The following is a 21,602-nucleotide window of genomic DNA, read 5'->3' as shown; positions in this document are numbered from 1 at the left end:
ATTGAGAGGACTAGTGCCTAATTTATTAGTCGAAAGTGATCAGAGGGCAAATGCCTCCCCCACACCCATCATTTCCCCAAACACTTCCAATCAAAATTTTGAGATATCCATTTTGTTCAACGTATTTGAAAGGTCTGAAAATTATATCTTTGAGGATAAAAAATCCCCCCACCCCTCAGGACAAGGGTTGTAATTATACCCTGGGTACATATAAGGTTTTTATAGAAAGCATGGTCATATAAACTTCGAAGGGGGCTCATTGGATTGGAAATCAGACACCCTCTTGCTCTTTTTAAGAGTTAAGTTGATCGTAGGCCAGCTACCCCCCCCCGACACACACACACACACACATACAAATGCGTCGTATATTCCCAAATGCATCTAATAAAAATTTTGAGACAGCCATTCTATTCTAAATAGTGTAAATATCATATAACAAGGCTTTCGGGGTGAGATTAGGGGCAAGGGTTGTTATGCCAAGGGGGTATTTAAGGTTTTTATGGAAGGGATGATTGTTTAACTTTAGAAGATGCCCAGTCTTTTTCCCTGAAAAAAAACTATGTCAATATAAAATGAGCAGAAATTAATTAAAAAAACTTTTCCACAAAATAAGTTTTTTCCAAAAAAAGTAAAAAACTCCATTAAACCAAAAATGAACAAAAATAGAATCAAATAATCTACCAAGCATACAACTACGACCAATCAGTATCAATAAACAAATAAAACCCAAAACAAACACAAATCAAAATAAATAACAGAGTCAAACTCAAAACAAGCAGAAATTAATATGAGTAGGGTTCTAAACCCTATGCTTTCTAAAAGCCATAGTATAATTTTTACTTTACAGAAAGAAATTCTTTTAAATGTTTTCGTTTTATAACTTTAAGAAATAAAAAATCAATTAAGATTTTAAGGAATAAATATCAGCATACGTATATTAAACTAACAATGCACATTTTTTCAGTATATTCATTTAAATTTTTTCAGTAAAGTACAAATTATATTTTTTTGAAAAACTTTTTTTTTTAATTTAGCAAAAAGAAACAAGCACTTCAAACAAGGAAAACAAAACACCAAACAAGTAAGGACAGGTTGACGGGCAGGTACTTGTAGGTACCGTGGGGTAGTTTCGCAACAGCTTTGTACGTTTCGGACCAATGTTGGGGAGTCCGCAACATTATTTTCCAGAATATTTTAGGGAAAAAAAGGCATCAAATAGCAGTTTGAATGCAGTATTATGATTTTAAGAGACTTGATTTTAAGTTACTTTTTTTTGAAAAACTTATTTTGTAGAAAAAGTTTTTTCAATTAATAGAAAGAAGAATCCTTCGTGATGCAGTTACATTTTTTGTGGTAATGAATTTAATTTAAATCGCATCTGCAACCTGGCAATTTTTCCCCTTGCAAAACAACTCTAGGACGCCCTCCGAAGTAAAAACAAAAAAAGTTATGTAAGTGCTATGAGGAGGCGTTGTCTTTGTGTACTAAATAGTCTAGTTTATTCCTGTTCCTATTGAAAGAAGAAACCTATTAGATGCTTTTAGAATACGAGAATGCAAGGCTATACAAGAATTACCAAGAGATGTTTTGTCCTTCTTAGATTTAGGGATCCAGTTTATTTCCTGTAGCTATGGAAAGAAGAGGAGAGTATCTTTTTAATTTAATAACCAATGGAAAGAAAAGAATATACGTAAGTACATCAGCAGGTGGTAGCTGTGATACGAAATTTAGAGAGAAATATCATAAAGTTACACAGTATTAATAGAAGAAGAAGAAGAAAAAGAACGAACTGCTTTGTGTATTTATACCATAATAAACTCCTCCTTGAATGAAGGGAAGAAGGCAAAAACTTACAGGGTTGACTTATCAAGTACAAACAGCCAAAAACCAATCCCTATGTATAAACTAAGTTACGATAAGCCCGTTAAACCACATCGACCAAGAAACAGAAGGAAATATTATAAAACCCTAATTAGAAAATATTCAGAAGAATTAAAATATGAATAGCCTATAGAAAGGATAACGCAAAATGAAATGGAATATTTTAAAAGTCACACATTATTAAACAAGGATCATAAAGGAGAAACACATAGTCTTTATTGATTATGACGCTTCAAACTAATTAAGTTGAAAGAACAAAACTTTTCTATGAAGTGAGAATTTAAAATTTGAAACGAGTACTATGAACGATGAATAAAAGGACAAAAGAAACAAAGTATACAATGAACTAGGGAGCCACCAAAAATTCACTCTCACCTTTATCAATAATCTGTCTACTGTCCTACCTCCCTATTGCAAAGTAATGAGGCTTTGCTCATATGTCTAAGTAATATTTATGTCTCATGGTGAATGTGAAAATATCAATCCCCTGAAACCCAAATATACAACCATAAAAGTTATTTTCAAGCCTCAGCCCCCCCATACAAATTCCATTAGAAATAAGAACATAAGCCGCAAAACAACTTAATTTTTCAAAATTCTTTCCGTAAAATTATTTTGTTGGTTCTCAGCATGAAGCAACCCTTTGGCAAGTGCTGCGGCGTGATATTCGGATTCTGCAGAGTCAAAACTTTCAAATCAGTACGCAAATCGAGACAAATACTGGTAAGATTCGGAATTATTGAATCTCAGTCTGAAATAGATTTTTTGAAATAATTTTCTGAAACAGACATTCCATCGCTTTGATTGTGAATTTCTAAATAAATCTTATTTTATGTTTAAATTTATTTAGCCAAACACTGATTCCTAATAAGGTATAAATCTATGTTTTATTAATAGAAACTAATATTTAGTTTCCCCCAATTAAATGAAGGAAAATATAAGGTTTTATTTAAAAAAATATTGTGATTGCTGACGACACTTAAGAAAAGAGTAATGACTAACACACCCTGTGGTTGATATATCGAATATTTATGGCGCGTCAAACTTACAGAGTAAAATATTTGCCCTATTGCCAGTTTTCCTCTCTCAGATTGAATTCACAGTTGTCTGAATGAAGAATTATTTCTTGAAAGACTGTGATTTCATCATATACTCGGATATGCAAGCGCACAAGATTTTTAGTTTCGGAGGAGGAGGCGGCGGGGATTGGAGAACACCAAAAAAAGGCAGATCATATGAACTACATAAGAATTAGGGGGAATTTAGTGAAAATTTTGATTTAGGTCAAAAGTCCTGTTCCTATGTATGTGCATGGTTTGAGATAGTAGATGCGGCACCTTTAGTAAAGAGTCAATGAAGATTTACTGCCTCAGAAAATGACGATTAAATACAATATTATGAACAAATAAATTCTATTTATTTGTTTAATAATAAATTCGTCATTATAAATTCGTCAATAATAAATTCCTCATTATAAAATTATAATGACGAAAATGACGATATTATAAACAAAATAATTGGGCCTCAATACACATTTCTAGCAAAAGTCTGCCGAAATACACTCAGATTGCCCATATGGACAATAGCTTTCAGACACGTACACTACCACCCCTTACTATGGCAAACATAGACCAGAAAAGTAAATAACTTGAAAGAGAAAAGAATGAAACATTATTTGAGGACAAATTTACTTAATTTGAGCATTTTGTGGATACATTATAGTTATTTAACTAGAATATTTAATCTAGTTTCAAAACCATTTTCAGTGACAGTAAACAGTGCCTAAATGTAATTCAATCATTTTAGAACTGAAAGATTAAGTAAATAAGCTTTTGGAAGCACATAAAGAACTGTGAAACTATTTTTCGACATAGAACTTTAAGGTTATGTACCGTCGATAGACCCTCCCGAAAAAAGAAAAGAAAAAAGCAACACGTTTTCAAAAATCAGCAGCTAGTTCGGCATCACCTTTTTATTTTTGCTCTCTACATTCTTATCAATACAAGCAAAAACTTCTCAAACTGAAACTACAGGCAACTAAAGTGAGAGGTGGACTCCACAAACTAAAAAACTGTTCAAAATGAACCGATTTGCATGTCTTATTAACAAAAGTTCTGCAGCAAATCTTCTATGGAACAGAAGTACTTCTAAAAATTGTTAACCTCAAGTTTAGAGATGGATATTCTTTCTTATTCTATTTCAAATACGGAATATTGACGGGGTAATTAAAAATTCGGGCTTTTGTATGAATTTTGTTCTTATCTTTACTGGTTTGTCTATGAATGATGAAAAGGCACCAGAGCTTCGAATGATTAAAGCACAAAAGCTTGGTCCATCATCAAAAGATTCAGTGTTTTATGAATTCTAAAAGCCTTAAGCACCACCCCACCCCCTTTTACAAACTCATCAAAACTATTTATAATATTTTAGGACAACATCGAACTTCCACTACGTTTATAGCAAGTTTTGCCGAATATCCTAGACTTGTTAATAGGAAAAGTTTTCTCCCCAAACCGTTATATTTTTCCATATAAAAGTGGTTTCCGTCTGGAAGTATAATTCGACCCGCCCCTCCTAAAGTTTGAGCACCTATTAATAAAAAAAAAAAAAAAAAAAAAAAAAAATGACGTTAGAAAGAATACATGGCAACCAGCCCTATCTGTAATTTCATAATTTTTACGGCAAAAGTCCCAAGGATATTCATCCTTGTAACTCAAAGGCTATTTCACAATTCTTCCTAAATAATAAATCAAAAGAAAGGACGGAGTAAAACATTCCATTTCTAATTAAGAACGAAGGGGAATACAGATAAAAAAAATAATTAAAGCCCTGGCATTCAGTATATCTTATTTATAATGTTACGGAAACTTCCATTTTCCGAAAAAGGAGAGAGCTTACACATCTAAAATTTTGACGCCATTGAAGTAAGGAGCTGTCGTCCACTTTTAAGGTCTGCCATATTTGCTCCCCACGGTGACTTGCAGCCACTTTTGACGACTCATCCTCAAGACCCTTGTCGGCTGAAACTAAAAACTAAATTGATTTCTAGAAAAAAGAGCAATCTTAAACAAAAAAGACTTGCCAGAAGAAGGCTTAAAAGCTTAAAATAAGCTTAAATTAAAAAGTTGAAATAGCTTAAATTAAAGTTTTATAGCTTAGAAAGCTTAAAATTATAGCTTAAATATAAGTTGACATGTTTAAGATAAGCACTAGAAATACGTTCTGGACAAGATACATAAGTTTTGTAATATTTTATTTGGTTTCATATAAAAAACAAAAACAAAAACTACTCTCAGCATTGCTTGTTTGCCTTACTTCGTAGAAGACAGGGGAGACTAGTCACGATTGGAACAAAACTGGTTTCAGTACGTCTAGGTCCAACACTAGTTATGATTATGTTATTTACAAAAATGAAACTATAATGCTCAGCTACATATTTTCATTTTAAAAAAATTTTCCGGTTTTAGATTCAGAAATAAAAATCTAGAAAAAAAAAGGACTAATTGTACATATTTCTGATATATTGTGCATTGGTGGCACTTTTAGGCGAAATTCTACTTTGGAAGCTTGGACTTGGTAATCTATACATACTACTTAAATATTCTACATATGATATTATCACAAAGTAAGATTTAATGCTTGGAAAGTTTAACTTTATCGATCATAATAAGCTAGGTCTCCTGGGTGAGACCAAAGTTACAACTAGAGAAGTTTCAGGAAAAACGATTTTACATCTTTAGACTATGCTTTTTCCCTTGTACAAACATTTGTTTAACACGTATTCACAAACACGCGTTAAAAACGTATTTTAACAAACACGACAAATAATGATGGCATTATCTCCACTTAACTTCATTGTGCATAATTCGTATGGCGGGTTTCCAGTCTCACTTTTCTGTGGCAATTTTTCTCGTCATTATTATCAAGTTATTTTATCAAGAGGAACCTGGTTATTTATCAAGAGGTTGGAACAAGTTCACTTTCCCGTTCTTTAATAATGAGAAATCAACATTAAGCATAAGATATCAACTTCCTCTCATTGCGAATAAATACAAGTTATCTGAATTGATAAGTACATCTCCACCGCTACTCAAACTAAAAAGAATTTAATGAAGATGGTTCTTTAAGCTTACAGCAGCGGGGTATTCTGATATTTTGTATATTCTTTGGTGATTCTAATTTCTATCTCCAGGTACCCCTCTCTTTTTTTCTCTCTTTTCCAGAAGTACATTTTATTGTTGTTGCTTTCTTGTGTTAAAGAAGATACATCGAGTTCTACTTCTCTCTCTGCTTTGTTGTAAGCTGATATGCATAAGTTATACTATGTTAATTCAAATAAAACAAACAACTTACTGGCTGAGACTCATGCGGAGAAACAGAAACATGTGATATATTAGCATACAATAGAAGTTCAAAACATGCATTTATGATCTTCAAAAGTTACAAAATTTGGCTTTTCTTCTTTCAAATTGCTCGAGTCTCGTGTTCAAAATTAACAAAATTATTTTTCTATTAATATAAAATTTCGCTTCCATAGTGACTGTTCCACCACCAATAGTTAACAATATTCTAGTATTGGTTCATTAAAAGCACTAATGGATCATAATTGGTAGCGACAACTTTGACTCTGAAAAATACACCCCCAATAGGAGGGCTCAAGTCATATGACCAAAAGGTGCACAAGTACCCACGACTATCGGATTAAGTTATACTTTTCAAAATAATGATGTTCTCCTGAAACGTAGACACAGCGTAAAAAGAATTATCTAAACCTAGTCAGCGTATCATACATTTGCCACCCAGCCCTTATTTGTAAAGTTACTTGCACATTCAACTAGTGTATATTTAATTTAAGTTGTCTAAAGCAAAAGCTGACTGCAATTAATAACAAAAAGACCTGGACCGTGTACCCATATGTTGAAATAATATTTTAGAGTACAAACATGTTTTAGTATGGAAGTTTATGGGACAAGACAAGAAATGCACATAGTTGGAATATTATCTACCCACAACTAGTGGTAAAATACTTTACAAGAAAAGAATATTACCAGGACTTGAAGTAGCAAGTTGATAGTGACCTCTTATAACAGGAGAAAAGTCACCAAAAGTTGATCGGGTAGAATAAAGCTTGGTCTGTTCTTGAGCTGCAAGGAAAAAAAATTATTATGACTTAAAAACAAAAAAGAAAGAAAGACAGACACACTGACAGTGACAAGAAATGCCACCAAAACTTGACCGGGTGGAATAAAGCTTGGTCCGCTCTTGAGTTACAAAGAAAGTAAAACCCCAGGAACTAAAAAAAGGAAGTCAAACAGTTAAACATACCACGCATAGTTTTCTTCCCATGCTATAAAACTATGATTCAGATCGTAAATTATGCACTCATCAGTCAGTACCAGAAGAACAGGCTTGAAAATGAACTTTCAAAGCCCCACACTGCCATTTTGAAACAGTATAAGCAATTAAGAATACAAGCATTGAACCAATTTTAGATGCAGGTTCATTGTGATTGGTTTCGTTTTATAATATGTTAAATCAATTTTGATTAACTGTGTGAATAATGTAACAAGTATGCATTCTAGTTTTTCTCTGTTTACAGAAGTATGATTATTTACCCTACGTTTAACTTTGATTGCCTCTCTCATAATTTTTTTAGTAACTAAACCGTGACTAATGAGAGCGGTGTCTTCAAAAAGTATTGAATGACTACGGTTTTCAAAAATATGGTTGCTCATAGCTGAATCAGCTGAAATAGAACTACAAGCAAAGCTTAGTTTTTCTTATGCTATCCTTGTATTGCTGTAGATGTTTTCCCAAATGTAGATAAGTTCTACCAACAAAATAAGTGCCGTAGTCACATGTGTATGATATATACCTCTTTGACCAGCACTTGGGGTCTTATCCTTACTACATTTAACGAAATTTTATGGGGGAGAGACACCCCAAAAAATATTACCACACTGAATGCAATCAGCAATCGACAAATAGTTCTGGAGAGCAAAATCATTACCTCGGACGCTTACACTCTGTAAAGACAAAAAAGAATACGCTAGAAGAAATTAAATCGAATAGAAATTTTGGAAGACGTTGAATTAAGAATAAAATTCAAGAGCCCACTTAACCTTTACATTGGTAAAAGCCAAGAATGAAGGAACCTAATCTTTACTGGAAGGACCTTAACCGGGGGGAGGGGGGAAAGGATAGGTTTATAGGAAAAAAAGTAAACAGTTAAACTTAGTAGCAAATGCTCAATGTATTCCCAGCTCAGTGATTCTTTTTACCAATAAATAAAGGTTTTCCCATGGGAGCACCTTTAAAAGGTTTACTTCTTACGAAAACTGTTTAAAATATCTTGAGAATTGAGCAGTAGACTCATATTTTCTGAGTCACATCTATTGAGGACGTTACATGGATGAAGTAATACTAGTTTTGAATTATGGGGAAAATAAAATTACGAATCTTTTTTAAAGATCACCTTAACACACATAATAGAAACTTGAGTGTGTTCTAGAAACTCAAAATACAAAATAAAATACCAGTCTTAGATGTGTTAATTATTCGTAAGAGTGATTAATTCAATTTTACCGTTTATAGAAAGCCAAGACAAAATAACTGATACATTTACATTAAACCCAATTATCCCCCACAATTTAAGAAGGGTGTTGTAAGTTTTTTTGTGGACCGAGTCCTTGGTATTTTCTCAGTGTCTTACATCCAAGAAGAACAAAATTTTATTAAAGGCATACTATTTAGAAACGGTTAACCTATCTCTGTTCTCAATAATACAATTAGTCAAAGGTTAAATAGACATTCCCTTACAATTAAAACCCTATTATCAGCTGAAATTTTTAACAAACCATCAAATATGATTCATCTTGCCTAAATACCAAAAAAAGAGCAAAATATTAAAAAATGTTTGTATACAAAATAATATATAACTTGTTTTTCAAGTAATTTAAAACTTATGAATCTCCTTAACCATAATAAGGATAAGATCTTAATTACTCGTCAAAAATACATCATACTTCAAATACCATACATCAAATACCATGCGAATACGGCAATTATTATATTGGTAAAACCCATTAACAGTTGGAAAAACGTCTACAACCGCACAAGAATAGCCTAACAAAGAATCTAAACCAACAACTTGTTCGAGAGACAATTGAAATTAAACATTAGATATTGGACTCTTTAAATAGGGAATTAGAAGATTATACATTAAATACATTATACAAAAATTTAGTTTAAAATGATATTATAAAACATAACCAATAAGCGATCACACTGAAACGGTAAAAGACATACAAGAGATACAAGCCTTTTTTTTTACAGCTTATTGAAAAAACTTGCCTCCCAGCAAGACTTTAGGGGATCATTAGCTCTAGGGGATCTTAATTCTTCTATCTTTTTAAATGCATAAATTAATAAATTAAATAAAAAATCTCCCTTTTTCCTGTAATACTCAATTACCTGTAATACACTATAACCAATAAGCGATCACACTTTAGCACGACTTTAGGGGATCATTAGCTCTAGGGGATCTTAATTATTTTATCTTTTTAAATGCATACATTAATAAATTAAATAAAAATCTCCCTTTTTCCTGTAATACTCAATTACCTGTAATACACTATAACCAATAAGCGATCACACTTTAGCATGACTTTAGGGGATCATTAGCTCTAGGGGATCTTAATTCTTCTATCTTTTTAAATGCATACATTAATAAATTAAATGAAAATCTCCCTTTTTCCTATAATACTCAATTACCTGTAATACACTATAACCAATAAGCGATCACACTTTAGCAAGACTTTAGGGGATCATTAGCTCTAGGGGATCTTAATTATTTTATCTTTTTAAATGCATACATTAATAAATTAAAAAAAAATCTCCTTTTTTCCTGTAATACTCAATTACCTGTAATACACTATAACCAATAAGAGATCACACTTTAGCAAGACTTTAGGGGATCATGAGCTCTAGGGGATCTTAATTCTTTTATCTTTTTAAATGCATACATTAATAAATTAAATAACAATCTCACTTTTTCCTGTAATACTCAATTACCTGTAATACACTATAACCAATAAGCGATCACACTTTAGCACGACTTTAGGGGATCATTAGCTCTAGGGGATCTTAATTCTTATATCTTTTTAAATGCATACATTAATAAATTAAATAAAATCTCCGTTTTTCCTGTATTACTCAATTACCCGTAATACACTATAACCAATAAGCGATCACACTTTAGCACGACTTGAGGGGATCATTAGCTCTAGGGGATCTTAATTATTTTATCTTTTTAAATGCATACATTAATAAATTAAATAAAAATCTCCCTTTTTCCTGTAATACTCAATTACCTGTAATGCACTATAACCAATAGGCGATCACACTTTAGCCTGACTTTAGGGGATCATTAGCTCTAGGGGATCTTAATTCTTCTATCTTTTTAAATGCATAAATTAATAAATTAAATAAAAAATCTCCCTTTTTCCTGTAATACTCAATTACCTGTAATGCACTATAACCAATAAGCGATCACACTTTAGCAAGACTTTAGGGGCTCATTAGCTCTAGGGGATCTTAATTCTTCTATCTTTTTAAATGCATACATTAATACATTAAATGAAAATCTCCCTTTTTCCTGTAATACTCAATTACCTGTAATACACTATAACCAATAAGAGATCACACTTTAGCAAGACTTTAGGGGATCATGAGCTCAAGGGGATCTTCATTTTTTTATCTTTTTAAATGCATACATTAATAAATTAAATAACAATCTCACTTTTTCCTATAATACTCAATTACCTGTAATACACTATAACCAATAGGCGATCACACTTTAGCCCGACTTTAGGGGATCATTAGCTCTAGGGGATCTTAATTCTTCTATCTTTTTAAATGCATAAATTAATAAATTAAATAAAAATCTCCCTTTTTCCTGTAAGACTAAATTACCTGTAATACACTATAACCAATAAGAGATCACACTTTAGCACGACTTTAGGAGATCATGAGCTCTAGGGGATCTTAATTCTTCTATCTTTTTAAATGCATACATTAATAAATTAAATAAAAATCTCCCTTTTTTCTGTAATACTCAATTACTTGTAATACACTATAACCAATAAGCGATCACACTTTAGCAAGACTTTAGGGGATCATGAGCTCTACGGGATCTTAATTCTTCTATCTTTTTAAATGCATACATTAATAAATTAAATAAAAATCTCCCTTTTTCCTGTAATACTCAATTACCGGTAATGGACTATAACCAATAAGCGATCACACTTTAGCACGACTTTAGGGGATCATTAGCTCTAGGGGATCTTAATTCTTCTATCTTTTTAAATGCATACATTAATACATTAAATGAAAATCTCCCTTTTTCCTGTAATACTCAATTACCTGTAATACACTATAACCAATAAGAGATCACACTTTAGCAAGACTTAAGGGGATCTTAATTCTTTTATCTTTTTAAATGCATACATTAATAAATTAAATAACAATCTCACTTTTTCCTGTAATACTCAATTACTTGTAATACACTATAACCAATAAGCGATCACACTTTAGCAAGACTTTAGGGGATCATGAGCTCTAGGGGATCTTAATTCTTCTATCTTTTTAAATGCATACATTAATACATTAAATGACAATCTCACTTTTTCCTGTAATACTCAATTACCTGTAATACACTATAACCAATAAGCGATCACACTTTAGCAAGACTTTAGGGGATCATTAGCTCTAGGGGATCTTAATTCTTCTATCTTTTTAAATGCATACATTAATAAATGAAATAAAAATCTCCCTTTTGCCTGTAATACTAAATTACCGGTAATGGACTAAAACCAATAAGCGATCACACTTTAGCACGACTTTAGGAGATCATTAGCTCTAGGGGATCTTAATTCTTCTATCTTTTTAAATGCATACATTAATACATTAAATGAAAATCTCCCTTTTTCCTGTAATACTCAATTACCTGTAATACACTATAACCAATAAGCGATCACACTTTAGCAAGACTTTAGGGGATCATGAGCTCTAGGGGATCTTAATTCTTCTATCTTTTTAAATGCATACATTAATAAATGAAATAAAAATCTCCCTTTTTCCTGTAATACTCAATTACCTGTAATACACTATAACCAATAAGCGATCACACTTTAGCAAGACTTTAGGGGATCATGAGCTCTAGGGGATCTTAATTCTTCCATCTTTTTAAATGCATACATTAATAAGTTAAATAAAAATCTCACTTTTTCCTGTAATACTCAATTACCTGTAATACACTATAGCCAATAAGCGATCACACTTTAGCAAGACTTTAGGGGATCATTAGCTCTAGGGGATCTTAATTCTTCTATCTTTTTAAATGCATACATTAATACATGAAATGAAAATCTCCCTTTTTCCTGTAATACTCAATTACATGTAATAGACTATAGCCAATAAGAGATCACACTTTAGCAAGACTTTAGGGGATCATGAGCTCTAGGGGATCTTAATTCTTCCATCTTTTTAAATTCATACATTAATAAATTAAATAAAAATCTCCCTTTTTCCTGTAATACTCAATTACCGGTAATGGACTAAAACCAATAAGCGATCACACTTTAGCACGACTTTAGGGGATCATTAGCTCTAGGGGATCTTAATTCTTCTATCTTTTTAAATGCATACATTAATAAGTTAAATAAAAATCTCCCTTTTTCCTGTAATACTCAATTACCTGTAATACACTATAACCAATAAGCGATCACACTTTAGCAAGACTTTAGGGGATCATGAGCTCTAGGGGATCTTAATTCTTCTATCTTTTTAAATGCATACATTAATAAGTTAAATAAAAATCTCCCTTTTTCCTGTAATACTCAATTACCTGTAATACACTATAACCAATAAGCGATCACACTTTAGCAAGACTTTAGGGGATCATGAGCTCTAGGGGATCTTAATTCTTCCATCTTTTTAAATGCATACATTAATAAATTAAATAAAAATCTCCCTTTTTCCTGTAATACTCAATTACCGGTAATGGACTATAACCAATAAGCGATCACACTTTAGCAAGACTTTAGGGGATCATTAGCTCTAGGGGATCTTAATTCTTCTATCTTTTTAAATGCATACATTAATACATTAAATGAAAATCTCCCTTTTTCCTATAATACTCAATTACCTGTAATACACTATAACCAATAAGCGATCACACTTTAGCAAGACTTTAGGGGATCATGAGCTCTAGGGGATCTTAATTCTTCTATCTTTTTAAATGCATACATTAATAAATTAAATAAAAATCTCACTTTTTCCTGTAATACTCAATTACCTGTAATACACTATAACCAATAAGCGATCACACTTTAGCACGACTTTAGGGGATCATTAGCTCTAGGGGATCTTAATTCTTCTATCTTTTTAAATGCATACATTAATAAATTAAATGAAAATCTCCCTTTTTCCTATAATACTCAATTACCTGTAATACACTATAACCAATAAGCGATCACACTTTAGCAAGACTTTAGGGGATCATTAGCTCTAGGGGATCTTAATTCTTTTATCTTTTTAAATGCATACATTAATAAATTAAATAAAAATCTCTCTTTTTCCTGTAATACTCAATTACCTGTAATACACTATAACCAATAAGCGATCACACTTTAGCAAGACTTTAGGGGATCATTAGCTCAAGGGGATCTTAATTCTTTTATCATTTTAAATGCATACATTAATAAATTAAATAAAAATCTCTCTTTTTCCTGTAATACTCAATTACCTGTAATACACTATAACCAATAAGCGATCACACTTTAGCAAGACTTGAGGGGATCATGAGCTCTAGGGGATCTTAATTCTTTTATCTTTTTAAATGCATACATTAATAAGTTAAATAAAAATCTCACTTTTTCCTGTAGATGCAAGAGTGGAGAGCACAAAAGCAAGAATAGCATTGAAAACTTGTTTCTGATATGATTTTGTCAATATAAATTAAGTGTTTTTGTTAGTTTAGTTGAAAGAATATAAAGCGATGACATTAGGCCCTTTAATGTAATTTTTAGTTTTCTCGTTTTTATTTTATTGGAAGATGAATTTTATTTTTATTCTACTTCATTGTTTTAGTTTAATTCTTCTTTCATGTTTAGGACGGCTCAATATGGCTACTTTTAGCCTAAGTTAGAACGTCAGTTTGAGTTATGGCTTCTTTCGATGACGTAGCCGTTGTTATTGACATGATGCCATCACCTTGAAGACGGTATATTTCATCACAGGATTCTTTTTGAAGCGTTCCTCAAAGCATTTAGCACGTACAACACAAAATACATCTACTGGCCTTGTACTTTAAATTATTAAATTATTCATTCATAAAAAAAGCACCGATTTCCCGTTGTATTTTTGAATTTTCGTATTTCGAACACTTCTTATGACCCAATAATAAAAATAAAGAAAAATAAAAGAAATAAAAAATTCATGAAACAAAATCAAATTTTGAAATATAGGAAAGAAAAATTCTAATAAAATCTTTAGATTAAATATGATTAAACAATACCAAAAATAATTATAAATATTTGATGTTTTATTGCATTTAATTTGTTGAAATCTAATTTCCTTAACTTAAAACTCATATTGATAATAACCATTCAAACACCAAGTTGAAGTCTAGGTTAACTTTAAAAAGTTAAACATTAGACCAGCTACAAAAATATCTATAAAGTTCATATAGCAAAAACACTTTTAATTTATGTTTCGAATCACTTATTTTTGAATATAGTTTTTATTTTCGTCATTTTTTTTTATTTAAGAATGCTGGAGACCTCCAAAATAGGCAACCTGCAGATAGATCCAGCTTTAGAGAGATAATTAGAGCCTTTTCGCAAGTGAGAGGTTGGTAGAAAGTATTATAAGTACAATTTTAGGGACCTTCGTACCAGCCTTATATGGAAATCTCCTTCTATACCCCAGTGTTCAGGTATGAAAAAGTAAAACACAATATCTTTCCAAAGTGTACTTACATCCTAGACCTCTCTCTAATTCATTCATTAGCTTGCTTGTCCTCTCAAGTGGATCATAATCGATTCCTTACTACTACATAAAGAGCACAAGATTTACTACAGCCTTACTACTATATAAAGAGCACAATCTTTCCAAAGTGTACTTACATCCTAGAACTCTCTCTAATTCATTCATTAGCTTGCTTGTCCTCTCAAGTGAATCATAATCGATTCCTTCATCAGTCTGAGTTACCGAAAGCAATGATGTGGAATGGAAGATCTTTCGGCGAAATGACTCGTCCACAATTTTGCTCTCACCCTTTAATTATTAAAAAGTCAAAGTCACATCAATAATTATTATCATCATAAATTAATTATTGATAAATATTAAGAATTAATATTAAGGACTAACAAATATTAATAATCGCACTAATAAGTAAGAAATCACAGTCGGAAGTACAGCCTGCCAGTAGCCAAAACGCCATTAAACACATCATATTTAAAACAACAGACGACACATAAAACTGGTAACGACGGTGAGGAGACAATGGTAAGACTAAATATTTGGCCCTGCCTCTGAGAACATTCCTCAGCAGCAAACAATTTCAAAACGAATGAGAGAAAAGAAATAATAACATAGAATAATATTTTTTTTTATTCCCATGTTGATTCTTATTTACTTTTACCTCTTTTACTTACTTTTTGCTTTGGTACTAAGGAAGGCCCTTTGAGGTAAGAGTGAAACATTCAGCTTTCACCAATATCCTTTACACAATTGCTTTTGCATAAATCTTTATTGTGGCAGTTATTTTTTATTCCAAGTTCCAATCAACCTGATCTTCAGAATCCCCTTCATAAGAAAAGACAGCTATCGATAAAAAGGGTATCTTACTTTACCGTGTTTTGACGATGTGAAGATAGAGATTTAATAAATTGGCTTTTATAATCTCCTAAAGAAGATTTAGACTTAGATAGGTGGCAAGATTTTTTTTCCGTTTTATCATCTTTGTGAAATCTCATATTGCTATGCCTGTGATAAGGATAACATTGCAACATTTTTTTCCTTTTGGGGTTTTCGACTTAACAACATAAAATAATTCGAAAATCTTGTTAACTTATATTAATAGATACATATTCCAAGAATGTTCTATCAAACAGTTTGTGGTAACGAGTTGTAAGTAAGGCACGACGCGGCTTAATAGTAACCGAAACTCAAAGAAAAAAAAAACAGCTGACAAGAATAGATACACCAAAAAAATTGAATCTTTATGCTGATTCCAAATATAATGTTATCCATCAAAAGTTACGAGAATGGGAAAATATGCCCAATTTTCGAAAAAGGAGGGAAACAGCCCAAAAAACCTCATGGTCTTAATGAAAATCACCCATCAGATAGAGCATATCAGAGAACCCTACAATACAGGTTTCAAGCTCCTGTGTACAAAAATGTGAAATCTTACATTTTTTACCGGAAAAAAGATTACGGATGCTTGTTTGTTTGTTTCTATTTTGTTTAGTTTTTTTCCCATGGGTGATCATGTCAAATCAGGGATTCTAGAAGATCGGGAGAAGGATCATTTGATCTGAAATAAAAAGTTCTAGTACCCTTTTTAAGAGACCAAAAAGATCGGATGGCAACTAGCCTCCCATGCCAAATTTTTCCTCAGAGTCGTCTGACCAAATTTTGAGATAGCCATTTTGTTCAGCATAGCTGGAAGGTCCAATAATTATGCCTTTAGGAATGACATGCCCCCCCCCATCTCCTGGGGAAAGGGCTGTAAGTTTTTCCGCAAGAGATTTTCTAGGGGGAATTTTAGTAAGGACAGAATTTTCCAGGGGAGGGGGGCATTTTATGTGCGAAGAACTTTACTTGGAGGTATTTTCCGTGGAGGGAAGGAATTTTCTATAGAGGGGAACCGGATTTCCCAGCATTATTTGAAAAACAATCAGCAACTAAATAAAAAAAGCAAGTTTTTTCAACTGAAAGTAAGGAGAAACATTAAAACTTAAAAAGAACAGAAACTATTCCGTATATGACGGGGGTTGTCCCCTCCTAAATACACCACTCTTTACAGTAAAGTTTGACTTTTTGTCACAATTCTTTAAGAACGTTGGTATTTTCGGAGACCACACTGCCACACTGTATATCTGCTGATGATGGTCGACATATCCAGTAATTTTTTAACTGTTTCTTTTTTCACTGTCTAATAAAATGATTTATCCCTATTTAAACTGTAATTTATCATTCTTTAAGAATGACTCCGGAAACACAAGGGCCGTTTAAATAGAATATGAAGCTTTTTCAAAATTTATAAAAAACTTCAACGTAAAGACGGATGTATTGAGGAGGGGGCAACCTCCTTCACATACGGAATATTTTCTGTCCGTTTTATGATTTAATGTTGCTTCTTACTTTAAGTTGAAAACTTGTTTTTTATTTAGTCTGTAAAATGACAAATCGCAGCTTATTGAGCTCTGGAGAACAATAAGTAAATTGCGATAGATTTCAATAGGTGCTTTTGAACACAATCCAATAATTGCAATTGGTTATTAAACGTTAAAAATTACAACAATCAAATGTAATAAGCTTATTGAACGCGGAGTAAGATACTCTTGTCTACTTTTTATCAAACAGTTCGTGTTAACGAACTGTAAGTAAGGAGCGACCCGGCTCAATAGTAACCGAAACTCTAAAAAACGGAATTTTAATGCCAATAGATATATCAAAACAATCGGCTTATTATGTTGATTCCAAATGCATACGTTTTATTAAGTTTAGTCTTACCCATAAAAAAGCTACGAGCCTGAGAAAATTTGTCCGATTTTCGAAAAAAGGGGAAACACCCCCTAGAAGTTATAGAATTTTAATGAAAATCACATCATCAGATTCAGCGTATCAAAGAACCTTACTGTAGAGGTTTCAAGCTCCTATCGGCAAAAATGTGGAACTTTTTTAATTTTTGCCAGAAGAAAGATCACGGATGCGTGTTTATTTGTTCATTTTTTTTTTAGGGGTGATCGTATCGACCCAGTGGGCCAAGAACGTCAAGAGAAGGCTCATTCTAACGGAAATGAAAAGTTCTAATGCCCTTTTTAAGTGACCAAAACAATTGGAAGGCAACTAGGCCCCCCTCCCACGTTACTTTTTTTCCAAAAATCGTCCAATCAAAATTTTGAGATAGTTATTTTGTTCAACGTATGTGATATACTTAATAACTATATCTTTGGATATAACAAGACCTCACAAAGACCCTGGGGAAAGGTCTTCAAGTTATAACATTTGTCCATTGCTTATACAAAACATTTGTTATTGGGAAGTATGCATACATATTTAGGGTGGAGAGGGGAGGATGAATTTCCTGTTGGGGGGATTTTACAAGGGTAGACATTTTCATGGAGAGGGAAGTTTCCAGGGGGTGAACTTTTAAGAGGAAATTTTACAATGGGGGAATTTCCCAGAATTTCTATACGAAATTTCTTTATATGTCTTGCTTTCTCTTTACCGATTCAATGTTACATGTGGAGATGTTAAGGGTAATTGTCTGGGGTAAGTTTTCGGCAGGATTGAATTATCCAGAGGATAATTCCTTGGGGAGGGGGATTTTTCCGTGGAAGTGGAGCCAAACATCCTAGCGTTTTTAAACGATCAGAAATTAAATAAAAAAAAACAAATTTCTTCAACTGAAAGTAAGGAGAAACGTTAAAACTTAAAACGAACAGAAATTATTACGTATTTTATGGGGGTTGTCCCCTCCTTAACACCTCGCTCTTTACGCTAAAGTTCGAATTCTCCAATTCTTTCAGAGCGACTGCTGAAACACAAGTTTCGTTTAATTAGAACGATAAGAATTTTTTTATTGTAGTGCTAAGAAACTTTAGCGTAAAAAGCGAGGTGTTGAGAAGGGGGTTACCTCCTCATGTACGTAATAAGGAGTGACAAGTTTCACTAAGTTTAGTATTACATATTGAAGGCTACGAGCCTGAGAAAATTTGCCTGATTTTCAAAAAAAGGGGGTAAACCTCTTAAAAGTCCGAGAATCTTTATGAAAATCACAGCATCAGATTCAGCATATAAGAAAACCAAACAGTAGAGGTTTGAAGCTCCTAACTGCAAATTGTGTAATTTTGTATTGTTTTGCCATAAGAAAGATCATGGGTGTGTTTATTATTATTATTTTTTTCCCAAGGGCAATCGTATCAAACAAATGGTCCTAGAAGATCGGTAGAGAGCTCATTCGAACGGAATTTTAAAGTTCTAGTGCTCTTTTTAAGCGGCCAAATAGTTTGGAGGCCAACTAGGCCCCCTACCACTTACCTTTCCCCTTTTAATCTTCCAGTTAGTTTCGATATTATCATTATGTCCAGTATATTTGAAAAGGTCTAATAACTATGCCTTTTGCTCTTTACTTTCAGTTGAATCTTTTATCTATTCAATGGCATTTAAAGGCCTATCATTGACATAACCTCAATGAATAATGGGCATTTGATTCCTGTAATCAGGGCATCTACCAGAACGTTTAGTCAACTTTTATAATCTTTTGGTAAAAAGCGGGACCTAATATTCCCTTTTCACCTTTTGGGCGTCTAATCGCGGTCTGACCTCTATGGGGGGGAGAGTTCCTAAATTTTTTTTTACTACTTTTTCCCTAGATATTAGTAGTTAAGATTTTTGTTGCGTCTTTAGAGTTCACAGTCCGATAGATGAGGTCGCTTTTACTGCTCCGTAACTGCGACCAAAGAGTCACCGGGGTCTAATTTCTTTCGTAATGTTCGATTTTAGTAATTCCTTGTATTAGTCTCTGCAAAGTCCCTTTTTTTGTTGATTACAAGCGGAGTCTTTTTAGCAAAGAGATTTTTTGTGTAATTTATTTTCCTACCGTCCAGATAAAACTATTTTACATCCTTAGAAAAAGATATATTGGACAGATCTGGTAATTTCGTCTTCTCTATATTCATCACTATATGAGCCACTCAAAAGACGAACTAATTAAGTCAATAAAACAAACTAAGGAGAAACTACTGGTTTGCAGTTAAATGCCCCAGTCATCTGGTACGAAAACGTACCAGATGGTATGAAAACGTACCAGATGGTACGAAAACGTACCAGATTAAATGTCATCTGGTACGAAAATGTTTTGAAGATATAGTCTTTACTGATGTGTTTGAGTATTGCGTCGATGGACATAGCAATTGAAAAAAAAAAAAAAAAAAAATAGAAAGAGAAAAGGAAGCTGGATCTCACATCTGAAACATTTCAAGTGTTAGTCTTTGCAAAGTCTCTTCTTTGTTGATTAGGAGCGGCCGCTTTTTAGCAAAGGAATTTCTTCTCTTACCATCAAGATAAAACTATCTATCATCCTTAGAGAAGCATATATCAGATAATTTTATTAACTCCGCCTTCTCTGTATTCATTAATGTGTGAGTAACTCAAAAGATGAACTGGTTAAGTTAATAAAATAAACAAAGGAGAAACTTAAAATTAAAATACATTGCTGATTTGCAGTTTAATAGCCCAGTCATCTGGTATGAAAATATTTTGAATTTATAGTCCCTACTAATGCGTTTGAGTGTTGCAATTGAAATTAGTGTAATTAATTTTTAAAAAAACCTTAAACTCTGGTGGTCTACATTACACTTAAAGCGTATTTTCGCCTCCCCGCCCAGAGAAAAAACTATTCCATTTTTTCTCCAAAGAATTGAAACTGTGTACATATTATTGCTGTAACAAGTATTTTAAATTTGTCTTTCAAAGTGATAAATACTTCCAAATCTATACTTACGCATCAAGTATTAGATACCTAGAAAAAATATACCTCAACAGTACATAACTTCCGAACAAACCTTGTACTTAAGAAATACTACTTGAAGTCTGTTTATGTAGTTTCAGATTATTGCAGCTTACATATTATAGGTAACTGGTTAAAAATGTGTTTTATTTATCTATTTATTAAAGCAAAACTGCCATAAGCCTAGAGCCCTAGAGTCTGATGCAATTCATTAGCATGCAGTTGGTCCACAACAGTGGGACTTGTGGATTTTTAGGAGCAGGTAAATAACAAGTTGGGCAGCATAGACGACTATTCGTATAGCCTACTATTAACTTAGAACTTAGTATCTCCAGCAAATACAGAGGCAAACACGCCAAACTGATTCGGCAAAGACAATTATACTTATAGCCGGTAAGGTGCTTCTGCGTTTCTGAAGTTAAACTTAGGCATTCCACAGAGTAACTCTGAGCTGAAAAGCATTGCTCAGGAGGAGCCAGTTTCAGCTTCTGCGAATATACTGTGAATCTTCAGACTATTTCTCATAGTCTGTATGAAGTCATATTACAGAAAAAGCCGGTATGAAGCGATAATTTTAATTAACAGGAAGATTTTCTGCTAAAGGTAGGTATCTGCTTTGTCATGGATTTACCTTGATATTAAATGGACCACAGGGGAGCAGAAGGTTTACTTGTAAAAACAATGCGACTCAAAACCTTTTTCATTATTTTTACTGGTTCAATATTTTTCAGAGAAGAGCCAATCAGGTTATTAAAATACAGAACTGACTATCTGTCCAGATTTTGGGTCATAATGCCTTGAAGCAATTACATTATTCCAGCATTTAGGTAACCTACGAAAATATACCTTTACCTGACATACCTACTAAAAGATAATATGTGGAAAGAACTGCCACAATCTACCCTAATTTATGATC

At 32.6% G+C, this 21,602-nt stretch overlaps 1 protein-coding gene across 1 annotated transcript in view; it reads right to left on the bottom strand.

Annotated features, from left to right (window-relative positions):
* LOC148945321 (uncharacterized) overlaps nucleotides 1–21,602 on the bottom strand; it is a 120,757-nt gene that overhangs the window by 83,273 nt on the left and 15,882 nt on the right. The window contains exons 5-7 of the mRNA XM_089099002.1: nucleotides 15,069–15,219; nucleotides 6,930–7,025; nucleotides 4,780–4,907 (exon numbers count right to left, since the gene is read on the bottom strand). Coding sequence (XP_088955128.1) covers nucleotides 4,780–4,907; nucleotides 6,930–7,025; nucleotides 15,069–15,219 — 375 coding nt within the window. The remainder of the gene's footprint in view (nucleotides 1–4,779; nucleotides 4,908–6,929; nucleotides 7,026–15,068; nucleotides 15,220–21,602) is intronic.

This window comes from Artemia sp. Qi Xiang Cuo, chromosome 13, assembly GCF_049724085.1.
Source record: "Artemia sp. Qi Xiang Cuo chromosome 13, ASM4972408v1, whole genome shotgun sequence".
Taxonomy (NCBI): domain Eukaryota; kingdom Metazoa; phylum Arthropoda; class Branchiopoda; order Anostraca; family Artemiidae; genus Artemia; species Artemia sp. Qi Xiang Cuo.
This window is presented reverse-complemented; position numbering and strand designations above follow the sequence as displayed.